Source organism: Protopterus annectens, chromosome 7.part1, assembly GCF_019279795.1.
Source record: "Protopterus annectens isolate FY-2018-M chromosome 7.part1, PAN1.0, whole genome shotgun sequence".
NCBI lineage: Eukaryota > Metazoa > Chordata > Ceratodontiformes > Protopteridae > Protopterus > Protopterus annectens.
The window spans coordinates 276393058-276414510 of record NC_056740.1 but is presented as its reverse complement, the minus strand read 5'-3'; the positions used below and the strand labels follow the sequence as shown (position 1 = coordinate 276414510).

Genomic DNA, 21453 nt, shown 5'->3' with positions numbered 1-21453 from the left:
GGTCCAGAATAGACTTCTTTCTTATTTCCAAGGCCTTTTACACTATGAATATTTCCTTCAAACAATTTCCTAGATCTATATCTGACCATTCCAAGATTTCTATGGGTATTCACCGACGAAAGAGGGGCTTAACAGATAGATTTGACATCTGTTGGCGGCTGAACCCCAACCTCCTGGGGAGAGAGGAGATTACCTCTCAAATTGATGAATACCTGAATTACTTTCTTGATTCCAGGAAATCCTTTCAATCTCCATTAGACTGTGAATGGGCCGCGATTAAATCAATGATCAGGGGCTTCTTGTTAAATAAAGCCGCATACTATAAGAAACTTCGTAACAAAAAAGAAAGGGACCTTACCCTTCAGCTTAATAAAGTAGAAATGGAGTCTCAAGTTAAACACACCCCCCTGTTGGAAAAACGTATGATACAGCTACAAGAAGACTTAATATCCCTACATGCTGAGAACCTGAGCTTCCATGAGATTAAGTCAGTGGCCTTATACGCAGACGTAATACACTCTCCCTCCAGATTCTTGGCCAGGGCGATCAACCTCACTAAATCCTCTACATTTATACCTGAAATACATTACCAGTGGAAGGACTTCCAGCAACCTAACGAGATTATTGAAACTTTTGAAATCATTTTCAAACAAACCTATGGGCCCATAGATAACATAGTTGACGAAACAGAAATACAATCCTTTCTCAAGAATCTTACCTTCCCCAAACTAACAGAGAGACAGAACAAGCTCCTAGAAAAGGAGATAACTACACAAGAAATTATCTCAGTTATTAACAACTTGAAGCCTAATAAATCCCCTGGCCCAGACGGATTTACGGCTGAATTTTATAAAACATTTACCACGAAAGTCTCTAAAGTATTGAGCTTATTGTTTAACTATATTACCTCCAATGGCTTTAAAGATATTCATTTAAATGCCTCCAGAATGATTTTCATTCTTAAACATAATGCAGACCCCAAAATCCCGGGGAATTACAGACCCATATCTTTAATCAATTTGGACATGAAAATTCTGGCCATGGTCCTAGCTAACAGGCTGAAAGCTGTTATTTCCTATATCATCTCCTCTGAGCAATTTGGCTTTATTCCGGGTAGACTAACGATCAAACCTTACTACTGGAAGCCATGATTCATCATTCTAATGTGGCCAAACACCCCATGTACGCCCTAGCGGTAGATGCATCCAAGGCATTTGACCGCTTGAGTACGAAATTTTTATTTGCTGTCCTACCCTTCTTTAACATTCCAAACTCATTTATAGACAAAATAAAAACCCTTTACTCCACAGCGTACACTACTAAACATATCAATAAACACTCGTCTAATAGAATTAACATGGTTAACGGGGTCAGACAGGGCTGCCCCCTTTCCCCTCTCTTATTTAACTTATATATGGAACCTTTATTCATGCTTATCAAACAAGCCACTTTTCTCCATCCACCTAATATTTATAACTTAAAGATTCCCCTATCGGCATATGCAGATGACCTTAATATATATTTCACTCTTCCTGACTCTGACCCAAATAAAATATTATCTGCAGTTAATACATTTTCCAACTTAGCGAACTACAAACTTAATAGTGAAAAATCTTTAATATTTCCCTTAAACATACACTCCAGACTGCCTAATATAACTTTAAAATCAGAGATCAAATCGAAAGAACAGCTACATTATTTAGGTATACAATTCTCACAAGGTAACCATAACTACTTTCAGGACAACGTGGTCAGGTATTGGACAAATATTCAAAATGATATCAATAGATGGTCTAGACTTAAGATCCCTTTCCTGGCCAGAACCACAGTGATTAAGATGAACATTCTTCCTAGACTCTTATATCTGTTTCATGCAACCACCAGTATTTTACATAATAATTTCTTTAAAAAGATTATATCCTCTATCTCTAAGTTCGTGTGGGCCCCCAAATCAGTCATGATTAGCTACGCAAAACTCATCTATCCTAAAGAACAGGGAGGTCTGGGTCTACCCGACTTTAAAACCTACGATGAGATAATTAACGCCAGCAGAGTCTTAAAGATAGCGTCTTACCACAAAGACAAAAATACGTGGGCCCCGTTATGGGTGATTCTGGGCAACAACTATATCAAATAAAAAATTTAGTCCTGTAGCACTTCCTTTTCTAAATGAAACAAATATTAGCAGACTGAAACATACAAAAGGCCTACTATATAGCATAAAATCCCTCCAGGCCCTACTCAAATCTTTGAATCTATCTCATTCCTTCATAACATTACAGCCACTTCACCTCAACCCCAACCTTCAATTAAATGGGCGCATGTTAAACTTGGTGCAATACCCCCTCCTTTTGAATACCTCTATCTCTGATTTCTTCCCCTATAGACATCAGACAATTTCTAACCTAAGAATCAGTCTGAACCTTCAATTAAATGGGCGCATGTTAAACTTGGTGCAATACCCCCTCCTTTTGAATACCTCTATCTCTGATTTCTTCCCCTATAGACATCAGACAATTTCTAACCTAAGAATCAGTCTGAACTTGCCCAAGAAGTACCTGTCCATTTTACGACAGGTTAGGGAGATGATTAGTAAGTACATAGACCTCCCCTTGGTCTCAGATGAAGATATTTCAGTATGTAAAACATTAAAGAAACTCCTGCTCAGTGACAAAAGGATGACCTCAAACGCATACAAGGTTATCATGGCAATCAGACATCAGAACAAATTTAATATCTCAAAATTCTGGTTAAAAATCAACCCTGCCATAACTCAAAGCTTAATAGTTCAGGCTATAAAACGAAGATCTAAAGCTATTCCTTTCAATAAGTTGAAATGTACTCAGCTGATGATTTTGAACAATGCATATTTTACCCCTGAGGTACTAAGTAAGTGCTACCCCAATCTATCCCCTAATTGTCGATATTGCTCGAATCAAACTGATGATATCATCCATTTGTTCTGGAGTTGCAAATGTTCCTATAAGCTATGGTGTGCCCTGAGAGTGATACTTGAGAAAATTGGCTATGAAAAATCTACCCTTTCATGGGAGTTTACCATTCTGCACATCCCACCACCGGGCTTATCTGAAAGGAAATGTAAGATTTTGATTCCTATTTTTATGTTAATTAAATATTACATTTCCCTAAACTGGAGAAGTAGACACGCCCTCTCATGGGAGGGCTTTAAACACATGGCTATTAAATTTCTCAAGGCTCACAAATACTTGTTCCACAATATTAAGCACAAGCCAGTTACTAAAGAATGATGGAGTATTATGTCTGAATATATACTTCAATGACAAATTATGATGAATTATACTTATTTGAGTTACTCATCTTATTTTCTCTCTTGTGGTACTCGGACATCATCCTTTTTACTCTCCATCATTATGTAATAATTGATATAACAAGTCCTTGGGCAATGTAGAAAGTGTATATAGTTTTAGTTTTGTTGTATTTCTATTGTAATCTCTGTTGTTCGCTGTATTTTATTTGCTGTTCAGTGTTGTATTTATTTACTGAAAAGTTTCAATAAAGAGAATTATATAAAAAAATATTGGTGCAGGGTGACATAAACATACATCTGGTCATTAAAAATCAAAGTACTGATCTTTAAAATCTTAGCAGAGGGTGAAAAAGAGAAGTACTTTCTTTTTCGCGCAATACAAGGCCTTTACATGCTAGCCCTATAGAGTTAGTGGCAGGGATCTTTTTAATGGCTTAGTTTATTTATTTAATATGCCCTACGCAGACCATCTCAAAAAACTCCAGCTTTACTCCGTCACATATCGTCTACTCAGAGGCGATCTCTGCCTAACATACAAAGCTATGTCAAACCCAGAGCTGCTGGACATGCTCCACTTAAAGAAATCCAAATCCCTCCGAGCTACATGCTCTAGGGACTTAAACCTTGTCACCACAATAAACAGAACATGCTGGAGAGATAGATTCCTGTCCCAGAGACTTCCCATACTCTGGAACAAACTACCTATCTATATCAAACAAAGCTCCTCATTAACACTCTTCAAGAAAAATCTTGATGATTGGATGGGAGATAGGAAATTCACCCCAGGGATCACTTCTGTGGCTCTGCTCAACAGGGGCACAGGAAAATAATTTTCTTGGGTGGCGAAAGCCAGAGTAACTTTGTGGCTAGGCTTATATAGGCCCTAGGACCAATAGCCTAGTACGTATCTATGAACCTATGTACCCATAAAAGGTCCGGATTTATGAGGAACATCAATAAATGTTGGAGAATCAACAGTAAATTTGAGAGCCAAAATCACAGTGCCTAAATCATAAGAGTTGCGACTTGTGAGGTGTGATGATGCACATTGAATATGAACAGACATCCCCATGTCTTCCTATTACTTGGAGTAAGGTTCAAATTCTTGATATGTTGAGTTCATTATTGTGATTTCAGATGTACTCACTTTGCATGCTGGAGCTGTGTCTCTGTAGGTTGTTTTCACTTGTCTGCATTTACTGACTTCTAATTTATCACATTCTGGAGTAATCCTGAAACTGTATATTTTCTGGCTATTTTAAATGAAGCTTGCACTCAAAAATTTTTTTTAACCCCAAGTGAGTTTGGCATAATGGTTGCATAATGGTTGCTGTAGACACCTCATAGACACAAGGTACTGGGTTAAATTTTTAACCTCATGTTATTGACTAGATTTAAACTGGCCCTTTAGGATAGTAAGCCTAGTATTCAACTATGAAATTATCTTGAAAATTTCCACCCTGTTTCTAACTCCTTCCTTACCCAAGAAAGGTACTGAGAGGATAGTTTATATGTAACTTCAATTATGTTTAATAGCCAATGAACTAATGGATCTCCAGTGGCATGGTTTTTACATTTCAGACAGCACTGAGGCCATCCTTTCCTGGTTTCTGACTGACATCCTTTATTCTGCACTGTCAAGGACTCCCAAACAATGGTATTAGTACTTAATACATTAGGTCATCCTACTACCTACCTGGACCCTCCCAAATAGTGGTATTAGTACTTAATGCATTAGGTCCACCTACTACCTGCCCGAACCCTCCCAAACAGTGGTATTAGTACTTAATACATTAGGTCCTCCTACTACCTGCCAGAACCCTCCCAAACAGTGGTATTAGTACTTAATACATTAGGTCCTCCTACTACCTGCCTCAACCTCCCAAATATTGGCATTAGTACTTAAATGCATTAGGTCCTTCTACTACCTGCTTGAAACCTCCCAAACAGTGGTATTAGTACTTAATAGATTAGGTCCTCCTACTACCTGCCTGAACCCTCCCAAATAGTGGTATTACCATCTCAAACAGTGGTATTAGTATTTAACACATTAGGTCCTATTACTGCCTTCCTGAACCCTCCCAAATAGTGGCATTAATACTTAATACATTAGGTCCTTCTGCTACCTGCCTGAACCCTCCCAAGTAGTGGTATTAGTACTTAATATATTAGGCCTTCTGCTACCTGCCTGAACCCACCCAAATAGTGGAATTAGTACTTAATATGTTTGGTCCTCCTACTACTTACTTGAACCCTCCCAAATAGTGGTATTTGTACTTAAAACATTAGGTCTGCCTACTACCTGCCTGAACTCTCCCAAATAGTGGTATTAGTACTTAATATATGAGGTCCTCCTACTACCTACCTGAACCCTTCCAAACAGTGGTATTAGTACTTAATATATTAGGTCCTCCTACTACCTGCGTGAACCCTCCCAAATAATCATAGTAGTACTTAATACATTGGGTCCGCCTATTATCTGCCTGAACCCTGCCAAATAGTCATAGTAGTACTTAATACATTACGTCCATCTATTACCTGCCAGAACCCTCCCAAATAGTGGTAGTTGTACTTAATACATTAGTTCCTTCTGCTACCTGCCTGAACCCTCCTAAACTGGGGTATTAGAACTTAATACATTAGGTCCTCCTACTTCTTGCCTGAACCCTCCCAAATAGTGGTTTTAGGACTTAATACATTAGGTCCTCCTACTACCTGCCTGAACCCTCCCAAATAGTGGTATTGCCCTCTCAAACAGTGGTATTAGTACTTAACACATTAGGTCCTCCTACTACCTGGCTGAACCCTCACAAATAGTGGTATTAGTACTTAATATGTTAGGTTCTCCTACTACCTGCCTGAACTCTCCCAAATTGTGTCATTAGTACTTAATATGTTAGGTCCTCCTACTATCTACCTGAACCCTCCTAACTAGCATTTTTTTTGTTTGTGTCTTTCTGCTTTTCCCGGTTAGGGGTCGCCACAGTGGACTCCGACCCTCCCAAATAGTCGTATTAGCACTTAATACATTAGGTCCTTGTACTACCAGCCTGAACCCTCCCAAACAGTGGTATTAGTACTTAATACATTAGGTCTTCCTACTACCTGCCTAAACCCTCCCAAATAGTGGTATTAGTACTTAATACATTAGGTCCACCTACTACCTGCCTTAACCCTCCCAAATTGTGGTATTAGTACATGATACATTAGGTCCTTGTACTACCTACCTGAACCCTCCCAAATAGTGGTATTAAAACTTAATACATTAGGTCCTCCTACTACCTGCCTGAACCCTCCCAAATAGTGGTATTAGTATTTAATACATTAGGTCTGCCTACTACCTGCCTGACCATCCCAAATAGTGGTATTAGTACTTAATATATTATGTCCTCCTACTGCCTGCCTGACCCCTCATAAACAGTGGTATTAATACATTAGGTCCTCCTACTACCTGCCTGAACCCTTCCAAACAGTGGTATTAGTACTTTATATATTAGGTCCTCCTTGTACCTGCCTGAACCCTCCCTTGGGGTATTAGTACTTAATACATTAGGTCCTCCTACTACCTGCCTGAATCCTCCTAAATAGTGGTATTAGTACTTAATACATTAGGGTCACTTACTACCTGCCTGAACCCTCATAAACAATGGTATTAGTACTTAATGCATTAGGTCCTCCTACTACCTGCCTGAACCCTCATAAACAGTGGTATTAGGACTTAATACATTTAGTCCTTTTCCTCTAGAGAAAGAAAAGAGAAGAGCATCACTGAGCTGTGTTCTGGATATTTCTGGTTCACCCCTTAGGACATCTTACTAGAAGGTGAGGAATTCGTTAACATCACTATACTGATCAGACTGAGATATGCCTTTCCTTTTCTCAGGAGCAAACAGTAAGCGTAAATTCAGTCACATATGGTCTGGAAGTAATTCATCAGTGGTTATTCTATAACTGTTTAAAGCTTAATACCTTTAAATCCAAGGCCATGCTGGAAATTGCAGCTTTATGACATGTTTCTGCTTCGCCTTCACTGATATCTATTAACTAGGAAGACAATAAAATGGAGCACATATCTAATTTTTTTTTGGTCCTCTTCCATCTGAAAGTGATGTGTGCTCTGTCCCTATTATCCCATTTATTCCTTTCATTCCTCCTATTAGGAGGTAAGAGGTATAGTGAAATTCTGCAGTACCCTAGATACATGCAGGCCTTAGTGGCCTTTCACATTATGCCATCTCCCTTTAAGAAGGGTAAAAAATGAGAGGTGGATGGTAGTTAAAGCAATTGCCATAAAAGTTGTTACTGGCCTCACACACACAAGGTACTGAATTTAATTCTCACCTTTGAGGGAAACTGGTTATGGTTTAAATTGCCCACAAGGGCTAGCCTAGTACTTACCTCTGTACCTTTAAACCTATGGCTGTCATACAGGAGGCTAGACTGGAAGTCTTAGAAATGCAAGGGAATAGGAAATCCTAAATGGGGAAGAAGTACTTAATACATTAGGTTCTCCTACTACCTGCCTGAACCCTCCCAAATAGTGGCATTAGTACTTAATATGTTAGTTCCTCCTACTATCTGCCTGAACCCTCCCAAATAGTGGTATTAGTACTTAATATGTTAGGCCCTTCTGCTACCTGCCTGAACCCTCCCAAATAGTGGTATTAATACTTAATACGTTAGATCCTCCTACTACTTACTTGAACCCTCCCAAATAGTGGTATTAGTACTTAATACGTTAGGTCCTCCTGCTACTTACTTGAACCATCCCAAATAGTGTTAATAGTACTTAATACATCAGATCCTCCTACTACCTGCCTGAACCCTCCCAAAAAGTGGTATTAGTACTTAATACATTAGGTCTTCCTACAACCTGCCTGAATCCTCCCAAAAAGTAGTATTAGTACTTAATACATTAGGTCTTCCTACTACCTGCCTGAACCCTCCCAAATAGTGGTATTAGTACTTAATACATTAGGTCCACCTACTACCTGCCTGAACCCTCCTAAATAGTGGTATTAGTAGGTAATACATTAGGTCCTTGTACTACCTGCCTGAACCCTCCCAAATAGTGGTATTAAAACTTAATACATTAAGTCCTCCTACTACCTGCCTGAACCCTCCCAAATAGTGGTATTAGTACTTAATACATTAGGTCTGCCTACTACCTGCCTGACCATCCCAAATAGTGGTATTAGTACTTAATATATTATGTCCTCCTACTGCCTGCCTGACCCCTCATAAATAGTGGTATTAATACATTAGGTCTTAATACATTAGGTCTTCCTACTACCTGCCTGAACCCTCCCAAACAGTGGTATTAGTACTTAATACATTAGGTCCACCTACTATCTGCCTGAACCCTCCCTTGGGGTATTAGTACTTAATACATTAGGTCCTCCTACTACCTGCCTGAACCCTCATAAGCAGTGGTATTAGGACTTAATACATTTAGTCATTTTCCTCTAGAGAAAGAAAAGAGAAGAACATCACTGAGCTGTGTTCTGGATATTTCTGGTTCACCCCTTAGGACATCTTACTAGAAGGTGAGGAATTCGTTAACATCACTATACTGATCAGACAGAGATATGCCTTTCTTTTTCTCAGGAGCAAACAGTGAGTGTAAATTCCATCACAAATCATCTGGAAGTAATTCATCAGTGGTTATTCTATAACTGTTTAAAGCTTAATACCTTTAAATCCAAGGCCATGCTGGAACTTGCAACTTTATGACATTCTTCTGCTTCTCCTTCACTGATATCTATTAACTAGGAAGACAATAAAATGGAGCACATATCTAATTTTTTTTGGTCCTCTTCCATCTGAAAGTGATGTGTGCTCTGTCCCTATTATCCCATTTATTCCTTTCATTCCTCCTATTAGGAGGTAAGAGGTATAGTGAAATTCTGCAGTACCCTAGATACATGCAGGCCTTAGTGGCCTTTCACATGATGCCATCTCCCTTTAAGAAGGGTAAAAAATGAGAGGTGGATAGTAGTTAAGGCGATTGCCATAAAAGTTGTTACTGACCTCATACACACAAGGTACTGAATTTAATTCTCACCTTTGAGGGAAACTGGTTATGGTTTAAATTGCCCACAAGGGCTAGCCTAGTACTTACCTCTGAACCTATAAACCTATGGCTGTCATACAGGAGGCTAGACTGGAAGTCTTAGAAATGCAAGGGAATAGGAAATCCTAAATGGAGAAGTAAAAATTTTCATGAGATCTTTGATTACTGGTTAACATTTCTGGACAAGCTGCCTGTGGCTTTTAAATGTTCATGCTACCAAGTGCCCAGATGAATCACTTGAAACTCTGTGAAGATCCCTTAGTGGAAGAACTTGCCATGGTCTGTTTTGTTCTAGACTATTACAATTTCCTTTATGTGAGGCTTCCTGACATCAAGACTGATGGTCTGCCCCAGATGAAGAACTCAACTACATGGATACGTAGAAGTACCGACATTAACCAGCATGTCACGCTGCACCCCATCCACATGCTTTGGGTGCTACACTAGCTCCCAATTCAGTTTTGTAATATTTTTAAGATCTAAGTGCTGGTTTTCATGGACCTTCATTATAAATGTACCTTTTATCTGAAAGTACTGATTTAACCCTGTTGTCTACTTTAGTGTTACATTGTGCTACCTTAGGGCTGCTAGTAGTTTTAAAGGTGTAGATGGACACATCTTGTGCATGTACCTTTAACTTTAAATGCCCCACATCCTATGCATATACTACCATAGTGGCTCTGATAGTTCTGGCCTACATTAAAAAGTACTTAAAGATCCATCGTTTTTTTATTTAGTCGTTTTTGATGCTCTAGCAAGACAGTGTTCTTTGTCTTGACTTTAATCTGTTATTTTATGTACTTATCTGGTAACTGTTGTGTTGTTTTACTGCTTTATTGTATGCCTCTAAATTGGTTTTATGTTTTATTATGTTATATTTTGCTATGTCTTAGTGCATGAGGACATGAATAAAAGTGAATGTGAAAGATTGGTATATCCTGTTAGTATGTTACTTTCATATGTTTCAATCACAGGCCATTTTCTCTAGGTACCAGTGCTGTCCATACCTAGCACTATAGCACACAATTTTCAGGTTCTGTGCTGGATACTGCCATTTGCACTACCTGGATATCCACCTTCCTGGAAGAAATGTAAGAGTTCCAGTGGGGATAACAAGTTACCCAAATGCAAAAATAAATTGATAAATAAAGTGCCTGTGACAAAACAAGTAAAGCAGTATATTATTTTTATAGGCCATCAGCAACAGAAGTTATTTATTTATTTTTTTAAGTTTTTCAAGTAGTGGTAGATATGTTTTAAGTGTATAGCAGTCATATAATAAAATTCCATAAAATGTATTATCTGTTATTTCATTACATAGTACCTTCAGAAAAGGCACAACATTAAACATATATATCCCTGTCTATGCCTACATAGACATGAATTTACCTGGACATTATAACAAAAATATGCATGTAATTTAACCAACATCTCCAGTATAATTCTCCTCTCTTTTTTCCTCCAGATATCACCAGAACTGGCAGAGGCCATTCTATGGTTCCAGAGCTGAGAAAGAGGAATACAGGTAACAGAACGGTACACTTTAACAGTAATATTGTTAAGTAATTCTACAATGCGTATACTTCTCTATGTAAACAATGGCAATGAAACTCCACATTACTTAATGTTAAGCATATTTCTATTAATTCGTGCCCTTTGAAAATAATACATTTTACTTAAATGAATGCATTCCACCAGCCACAACAAAAATGAGGTACTCATTCACAATGGGTAAAGATAAGATGAAAGAAAGAGTACACATCATAGATTCATAGACTGTTACTAGGCTAATGATACAGGGGGCCTTCCTAAGCCTAGTCAAGTTTTCCCAAAAGAGTAAGGATGTCCTGTATCCAAATAGGACATTGAGGAACAGATATTAATAAGCTACCTCTCTCCATCAGGGACATGGATGCCAGGCCCAGTGAAAAATTGCTGTTCCCCATCCACTGGTCTAGGTTTCACTTAAACCAGGTAATAGACATGGATGGTATGCCTGTTCCATAGGAGGGGCAGTCTCTGCGACACATATCTGTCTCTCCAGAATGTTCTGTTTAAGTCACAGACAAAATTCCGGTCCCTAGACCTTGTATTTCTGGTATTCTTTAACTTATGAATACATAGGAGATGCATAAGTGTGGGGTTTGCGGATGCCTTGTAAATCAGGCATAGATCACCCCTCATCGAAGTATAGGAGACGCTGTAGAGGGAAAGGGCTTTAAGGCACTCTGCATCAGGTGGCTTTGTTAAGCCTTGTATTCTTTTTGTAAGGAACCTCTGAGGTTAATCTAGTTGCTGCATACGCCTGGTCAGGTACATACCAAAGAGGCATTGTACTCTATGATTGGTCTGATAAGGGTGGAGTACAGTGGGATAATGACTTCTTTGGACCTAGATGCCAAGCCCTTACTTATAAGTTGTGCAACACAAAAGGATTTCCTCACCATTGTGACCACATGGTGGTAGAAGATAACTCTCCTGTCTATGTTCATAACCAGATTCCTGATCACTGGATTGACTCTTAGGAGTGTATTATCAACATAGTAATTAGCTGGGATGGCTGACTTCCCAAAGGGTGCAATAATGCATTTCTTAGCATTGAGTTTAAGACTGTCTTTAGTACCATTTGTTAGACAGAGATAGACCTTTATGAATAATGTTAGTGTCTGCAGGGGCATCAATGATATTGCCCACCTTGCAATCCTCTGCAAACTTGTCAGTGATAAACCTTCAGCATTTGCTACAGTTTCAGAGAAATAGATACCAAAAGGGAACAGGCCCAGTACTGAGTCCTTTGGGACTCTACTGGTGACTGGCGTCTTGGTAGAAGTGTCCTCACCCATTTTGGGGTCTACATTAAAAGACAGAAGAGGTGTTTAATTGAACACCTCTTGGTCGACACATAAAGAGCGAATGCACTAAAGCACAAATGCTCAAAAGACCGATTTCTTTCCCTGGGAAAGAAATTGCTTGACCGTCCCTGTGTTTTTGCCCCTTTCCTCACTGTAGTGCGATCTCGGAGTTGGTATATTTAGTTAGGGGGGTGGTGGAAACAGCCCCCACGTTGTTATGTTTGAAAGTGTGTGTGTGTGTGTGTTTGTGCTAGCAATTTCTTTCCCAGGGAAATAAATCATTGTTTTGAGCGTTCGCGCTGTAGTGTGTCCACTCTTCATGTGTCGACCAAGAGGTGTTTGATTGAACACCTCTTCGGTCTTTTGATATAGACCCCCCATTTTGACCTCTTGGGTCCTATCAGTGAGCCAGTTAGCTATCCAGTGGGTGATAAAAATATTTACACCTAAATTAGTGGGCACTCATGGACATGGGCAGTCATTACTAAGTACAATCCTGAGTATTGACTAGAGTATTTATGGTATTATATTGGGATGAAATGGCTAGGCTTGAAATGACCTCCATGTTGATAGGTTCATAGGTTCATATGTTCAAAGGTGCTTACTAGGCTAATGATGACAAGGTCCTTTTTAAGCCTAGCCATGCATCCCAAATCTTTGAAAAGTTATGATACCCTTGATAAGTGTAAATATGGGCCTGGAAGAATAACCATTTACAGGTTACCTGTTTGGATTAGAGACATAGGTGCCAAACCAGAGATGAATTTCCAATTTCCCATCCAATTGTCCAAGTTGCACTTGAATTGGGCTAGGGAGGAACTCTGCTTCACATGGATGTAGAGCCTGTTTCATAGACAGGGTAGTCTCTGGGATACATACCTATCTCTCCAGCAGGTCCTGTTTATATTACAGGCAATGTTTAAGTCTTTAGAATGGGTAATTTTGGTACTGTTTGTTTTGTGGATATGCAGGAGGTCCATCAGAATGGGGTCTGTCAATGTCCTGTATGCCAGGCATAGATCTCCCCTCAAAAGCCTGTAGGAGACAGAATACAGGGGCAGAGCCTTGAGGCGGTCTCTATAGGATGTATTACTTATGCACTGCATTCTTTTAGGAAAGAACCTCTGTGGACTTTCCAGTTGTTGGATATGCCTGGTTGTATACATAACAAAAGGTGCATTGTACTCAATAATAGGTCTGATGAATGCCAAATACACTGGAACAATGACTTCCTTGGACTTAGATGCCATACCTTTGTTTATAAGTTGCGCAACACTGAATGATTTCCTCACCACTGTAGACATGTTATGATCAAATGCTAGATTACTATCTATGTGTGTCCCTAAGTCCCTGACTACTGGGTCAACTCTAAGGGGTGTGTTGTCAATATGACAGTAACCAGGGATGAATGACTTCCCGAAGGATATTATTATGCATTTCTTGGCATTTAGTTTTAGTCCATGGCTCTGACATCAGTTGTTTGTCTGTGTCAGCCCCTCTGGAGAACACGTGTCAATATGAGATTGAATGACAACTCCTAATTTGCAATCATCTGCAAATTTAGTTAGCCAGAGACCACTGACATCAGCCTTGACTTCTGATAAGTAAATGCCAAAAAGGAGTTGTCCAAGGACCGATCCCTCAGGGACACCACTTGTGATTGGCCTCTTTGTAAAGGTGAACTCCCCAATTCTAACTTCCTGGGTCCTGTCTGTCAGCCAGTTGGCTATCTACCGGGTGAGATACAAGTTTGTACCTAATCTCTTGAGTTTGTCAACAATACCCGACTTGGGTATTGTGTCAACTGCCTTGGCCAAGTCAAGGTAGGCAGTGTGAATGATTTTGCCCTCATCCATTGCTTTGGTGACTTTCTCAAAGATGTCCACCAGGTTGGGTAGACATAATCTGCCTTCTGACAAAACCAAATTGGGTTGGGTCCAGTTTCTGGTGGTTTACTATAGCTCTATTGATCATCTCCGAGATAATTCTTTCCATGGCCGTACATATAGCCTAGTAAAGTCCTATGATCCTATTATCCTATGTCTATAATGCCTGAGTGAGGTATTGTATCAAAAGCCTTGGCCAGGTTGAAATAAGCTATGTGCACAGTCTTACCTTCATCCAGTGCTTTGGTGAACCTCTCAGAAAAGTCCACCAGGTTTAATCGACATGACCTTACTTTAACAAAGCCAAACTGTGATGGGTCCAGAGTTTGCAGGTTATCTATGTCCTCATGTATCATGTCCATGATGATTCTTTCCATGACCTTAAATATGAGACAGGTAAGGCTTATGGGCCTGTAGTTATTCGGATCACTGGTTGGACCCCCTTTGTGCAGGGGAAGGACTGTAGCCATCTTCCCTTATTTGGGCACAAAACATGACTGCAGAATCCAGTTGAAAAGTGATGCAAGTGGACCATAGAGGCCATGTTTCATGCTATTTATTGAACATCCTGGGATGTTAATCAGGACCCATTGATGCAGTGCTTTTGGCCTTGGAATGTGCATTGATGACCTGTTCCCCACTAATGGTTGAGTGATTATGGTATGCAGTATCAGGAGTGGGAGGAGAAATTTAACTGAACCTGTCAGCCAAAAGGTTGCCAATGGCCTCTGGTTCAGTGTGGATGATGCTATTTTCAAGAAGTTCTGCCCATTGTTGTGTATTTCTCCTGAGGTTACGGACATAGATGTAGGAAGTTTTGTGGTTGTCCTTTGCCTGAGAAGCTTTTTATTTCTTCATATCTAGCCTTTGAAGTATTAATTAACCCTCTTAGCTGTCTGTTTAGATTAGTCAGGGGGATTTTAGTATCTATGGCTTTGTTCCTCCTATGCTTGTCCAAGATTTTTTTTGTATAACCAATTGATATTGTAATTCCACAGGGTGCCTTGTCTTTTGAGTTTGCCTTATTCTTATTATGAGTGAGCAAAGCTTACTCTATATAGCTATCAATATGACTGTACAAAGATTTTGTAAATAGCTCAGCATATGCTGTGGTGTTTATTGAGTTTGGGGGTGCTTGGAATTTAGCCAAGGTGTCACTTAGTAGAGAGATGTTAGCCTTGGAATAGTTCCTAAAGGTTTTTGATTTCACTGGTTCTCCAGATTTAGTATTTATTTCAAGCAATACTGCCTTATAGTCAGATCTGATATACATTACATTGGGTGAGGAACATCAGCCCCCATGTCCATGAGTACAAGGTCAAGAATGCTTGTACCCCTGGTAGGAAAATGGACCAGCAAAGTTTAGAAATTGCTGAGCTTGTGAATTAGAAGTAGTGTAGGATTCCCAGTCTATAGAGGGTAGTTGAGATCCCCCATGATGTTGACCAGTGAGGGAATCTAGTATATTGAGATAGGTTGTATGGTACAAGACCCTGTTTGTGGAGAGTTGCACATGTATGAGTTCCAGTTGGTCATCACTTTAACTAGTCTGGATGTGAGGTTGTTTTTAATATAAACTGAGACTCCTCCACCTTTAGTTCCCTCCTGTGCCATAGCTGATCTAAAGGTATGAAAAGCATTATAACGTTGCTTTGCTGGGATACTCTACACAACTTTAAACCATGTCTGTTACTGCACAGATGTCTACACTCTTCAGGGAGAGGAAGGCTTGCAGGGTGTGGAGTTTTTTGTTAGGACTTATAGCATTGAGCAGTAACACTTTCAGATATTCTTTCACAGGTTCAGCTAAGTCACAGGTTCAGTTAAGTCAGGAAGTTTATCAGTCTGTTGTTGCCTAAAAAAGGCATTATGGGGGGTGCAGAAGGTCTTTGCCAGTATTTGAAAGCCTAGAGGGAATAAGTGTAAACCATCTCTGGCAAGGCAGCATGGTCTGTCAAACATGTCTTCCCAGGCTGTTGAATATTGTGCCCTGTTGGACTGACACACGAAGCTAAGCCAGTTGTTAAAAATCAGTCATTTTCTGTTGGTAACATGGCATCTTCTTTGGAGAAGGTAGTATGCTGCTCAGTATTAGACTCATACTTACCTGAGACACATAATCAGTGAGCTCAATCATGTCTCACTTCCTAAAGCAAGGCTGGTACATCTCAGCTCATTATTACCCACATGGACTATGACAGGGTCAAACTAATACCTGTGGTTCAATTACCTGAGGGCCCGTGTGACTTGATGGATCCTAGTCCCTGAAACTGTGACTCTGTCCTTACACAGTCTGGTGAGGGGGACATCAGTGTGCCTCACTATAGAATCACCAATGACCAGGAAATTTGGCTGTGTGCTGGTTTACCTTAAGGGCTTAGCAGCAGAGGCATTAGATACAGTGTTACATAGTATAGCTGTGGGTGGTGTTTTAAAGGAATGTTCACATAATGACTGAGGACCCATTCTTTGACTGTACTGTGCAGGCAGTATTAATGTTTTAGGAAAGTTATCTGTAAGTGCCTCATCATAAGTAGTTTTATGTGTAGAGTCTTTACCCTGTGCAGTAGTGCAGACATCAAACCTAGACATATCCAAAATCTTATTAACCAGAACAATACTTGGAGTGAATACTATGCATTTGCACTTATTACTAATGTAAGAGCCGGCCTTGTGTTAAGCAAACTCTGTCCATCGTGCATCTTTCTATAATGCAACATGTAGATATAATGACAGATTTGACCTAAAATAAAACTGAAAAAAAAATGGATCAGCAATAACCTTTGATATTAATTTCTCATCCCCTCAAATATACATACAGATAAATTCTGACTTTCTTTTAGAGTAGGTTATATTTTGACTATCTTAGATACTTTAAGCTGAGAAAATTACTTTTTCTTCCTCCCCTGTAGATGTCCATCAGTTGCCCATAGTTTTATCCTTGTTTAATGGGTCTACCAGATCTGCCTTAGCCCCCCCCCCCAGGCTAACCCCACCCTAGTCTAGGGCTGATACAAAAATTAGGGATATTGTTGCAGCATGACGCTGAATACAGAGGAATGTGTCCTACTTCTGTTCCCTCATGGCAACCTTGGGTGCTCCATAATCACTCCCCTTGAGAAGTATGTGTGGGTTTCCACTCACTTGCAACCTCCTGAATGAGTGGCTCACTACTTATGCTGTACAGACCTGGTCAAACCCATATGTTCCATATTGCAGTGAGCCTTTAGGCTGTCTTCCTCCTCCAGATGGGTAATCCAACACTGACCACTCACTTCCATCCTCCGCCTGTGCTCCCCTCAGTGCCCATGCAACTAATGGAACATGAGTCATCTAGGGCAAAGTAAGGGAATTATCTCTCTGTGCCACAGGGCCATTCTGTGAGTTACTACTGTTATGAAGTGCTATAATTTTGTTTTTCCTCTTTTTTTCTTTCTTTGAATTATGATAGTCTGTGTTGGAAGTACAGCACAAGGTAGAATGTGCTTGCAATAGTAAAGCCTGCATGCTAATGCTTAGTACATGTATCTGCCAATATTTTTGAATTTATTGCTTAAGTGTCATCATTTAGGCCTCTACTGCTAACAGAAGTAATCTGCTGACTAAAGGAAAGAGAAGTATGGATGTGGGCAATGTTAAACATTGCATGTAGTGGAAAACAGGGAGTTAAAAGTGTCAGCGCTAGCCAGTTTTACTAGCAAAGGTGCTAAAGCCCTGACTCTTTGTAGAAATGACCAAGGTTCAAGTAGCTGCCAGGGTGCTGGATTAACCAGCTTCCTGGATTAGGGAAGAAGTGGCAGTTGTCAGCATGTCCATCTCAGGGGGAGGAGCCACAGAGGTTCCCTTCCTGCAAATCACATCATTGCTTAATTGGGATTAGCTTGTATGAAACTTAAGCAAGGGTTGTCTTTATTTAGTTGAAAAAGATGAATATGGGCCTTTAATGTTGATCATAATTACTGTACTTATGAACCAGTCAATAACCCATTTTATTATTATGGCTAGATAACTTGGCACATCAAGTACTTACTAGGCTATTTATCTGTGGGGATCTTGAGAAACCTAGCCTTACATTCCCATGGTAGTTTTTTAACCCTTGTATTTTGTGTATGAATAACACAAAGTTGGACAAAATAACAAATGTTTGTATTGATAAATTCCAGAACTTCCAGGCATACATATTTGAGGATCTATAAGTCTCCCAGTTAATGGAGGAGAAGTGGCTGATTGAATCAGGCACTTTTGTAAGAACAGAAATCTGACATCTAATGATGCGATTTTATGTAAAAAAAAAAAAAAAACATAAATAAATAAAAAATCAGTGGTGCAAATGCAATCAGTAGTCTAATCTGAAATACAAGATTTCCTCCCTTAAAAATCAGGGTACAAACAAAATCAGTAACCTAATTCAAATACAAGATATCCTGCCCATGTTATTTGGAAATATCCAGTGACCAAGTACTGCAGGCATTCCTTATAAAACATGGCATTATCTAAGTGCCTGCTAAATGCGGCAGACATTTTTAGTCTGTAACTTTAAGCAGAGTTCTTTCTACAATGTCAAAGAGCCCTAACTATAACATAAGTAGTCTGAATTTGATTCATAACTCAGGCATCAGCTAGAACTAGTGTGGGGAGATGACTGACGAAAAGTCTGCCCAACTCTTCAAAGGGGGGGGTAAGGGGAGGGCACAGGAACTATTGATGAGACAGTGGTAATGTGATACTGCAATGTAGAGGAGCAGGCACTTTGTCACCAGGAAGGTAAAGGTATTTCTCTTGCAATGCCATTGTACACCCCTCTAATGATCTAAGCTTAGCACATTAGTGGGGGTGGGGGTGGCAGCAGGCCTTAAGGAGGAAAACAAGCTCCCTGAATAACAGTAATATAATGACTCCTCACCTGCCCCGCCTGACTCTGGGATGTATCATGGCCTGCACTGTTTAGGTACTGCACAGAAGCATTGGCCATCCACACAAAATAAATGAAGGTCATGCAGATATGGGTCATGGCGGAAAGGGGATATGCCAACAATGATACCTCTGAGGATGCAACATCAGGATCTGGAATATGAGAGCTAGAATCCAGCAGCCAGAAGTGTGACACGTTAAAAAGAATTACTTCTACTATGTTTATAAACAGGTAATGTATTACTTGCTTTCCATGTAGACTGCTTTTCACAATCAAAAGCAAATCTGCTAAATCCACAACCTAAGAACTGGAAGTCAAAAACATCTATTCAACAGTCACCCTATCAAAATCTGATCTCTACAGGACCCTCATTGCTTTCTATGTTCATTCAAGCAACAGATATCCCAAAAGAGTGCCTCTGAAGAATCCACTTTTTGGCAATATTTAAATATATTGTAATTTCAGCGGGCATTAAAGCATTTTCATCTACGAATGAAACTGTAAATAAATGGTGATGTCAATATCAGTTGGGTGGACGCAACCTCTAACTCCCATACATCTAGCATGACCTTATATTGTTTCACACAATGAATTAATAGTTCCGCACATTATAGAAAGACGTTGAATTCCTTATTAGACTGAATCCTAGTATCAAACCTTAGTAAATTCACCACCACACATACAATGTCAGACTCACTTAATGACCATTTCCCAATCTATACAACCAGACATCTCACACATCCACATAAATGCATGTTGACAAAACAACATGTACTCTGTCCAAGTTTAAACTAGAAATATTCATTAATATACCTATCATCTATTAACTGGAACATCCTAAGAATCTTGCCCTCAGATGATGCTGTCAATGAATTCAGTACAACTTTCCTAAATATCCTAAATAACCTTGCACCTCCTAGAAGAAACAGCTTAAAACAATGCAATCTGGCTATCCAAAAAGAGCAAATTGCTAATGCAAGATAGAGAAAAAGCATAGAAAGAATGGCAAAAGTATAAAATGCCACAATATCTTGAAAACTTCAGAATGCTCTGCACCCATACTAAAATCAAAAACTATATTATAAGAACTTTCAGAACAATAGTAAACACAACTGTAACAAATTCTGAGAAGCCATTAACATCCTGGCCAAAAATTCAACCCTAACTCCTCTCCCAATAACTCACCACTTGAAACTGCAATCAAATTCAATTATTTCCTAGATAGTATAATGTCCCTAACCTAGGATTCCCTAACATCCAATCCCAACCCTGCCCAACAACTATGTAGCACCACATCCACTTTTACCTTCACACCTGCATACACATTCTGTATAAAAGTACTCAAACTCAAACCATGCTCTACTTTAGCTGAAGGCCTTCCAAGTGAGTACCTTAAAATAGCAGCCAATATAATTGCATATCTTTTATCAGTCCTTATAAGTAGGTCAGCAAAAGAATCCTATATACCTACTCTCTGGAAAAAATCACACATTATCCCTCTAAACAAAGGTAGAAATTCAACAGACATTAATAACTTTAGATCTATAGCAATCTTATCCCCTTCGCCAAAATACTTGATAAATGTATTCAAAAATATTTGCTAAACTACCCAGTACAGGAAGAATTCCTATCATCCATCCTATCATCCATACAATATGGCTTCCATCCCTCCCGTAGTACTAACATTGCATTCTAACCTTTATAGTCAGTGTCAATTAAGCTAGAGATAATGGCAAAGTCTCCTACTTATTTCTAGACTTTTGTAAAGCATTCAACACAGTTTGCCACAGGAAATGCCTACTTCAGATGTCCTCACTAGGTACATCTAAGATCACCTCACTATGGTCCAAAAGTTACTTGTCCAATAGGTATCAATAAAATGGCACTCCACCCTCTCTCTATACTTCCAGTCAACAGCACATCTGACAACTTCACACATCTCAAAAAATCAGTCAGGATGCTTTATAACATTTACTACAACATGGTTTTATAACTTAAAAATCATGTTCAGCCCAAGAAAAAGACACCTTGTTCCCCAAATCCCTCTCTTATGAAAAAAACAAAACAAAATGTAAAATCCTTTCTTAATAATACAATCATTTAAGTCACTTCTCATAGTACATTATTAAGGATGATAATTTTCACCAGTGCAACCAAAATACATTTGCCACTACTTACTTTCTCTCCTCACTACTTTATGTGCTCCTATCCTTACTAAGCTTCAGGCATCACAAAAAGCAAAATTTGAACAATGTTATAATAAAGTGGCTACATTCGCAGCAAATACTTCTTTCAGAACCCACCTCTATATAGCACTAAAAAGTCTAAAACTACCCCATCAACAAATATATACACAGCTTCTTACTACCCATAAAATTATTTGGCATCCATCAGCTTGTCCAGTACTAAATACCATTCTACAGAGCAATGTTTCCAATTGG

At 39.3% G+C, this 21453-nt stretch overlaps 1 protein-coding gene across 1 annotated transcript in view; it reads left to right on the top strand.

Annotated features, from left to right (window-relative positions):
* Positions 1-21453, top strand: part of LOC122807730 — a 583588-nt gene that overhangs the window by 369797 nt on the left and 192338 nt on the right. The window contains exon 5 of the mRNA XM_044078711.1: positions 10828-10887. Within this exon, the coding sequence (XP_043934646.1) occupies positions 10828-10887 (60 nt within the window). The remainder of the gene's footprint in view (positions 1-10827; positions 10888-21453) is intronic.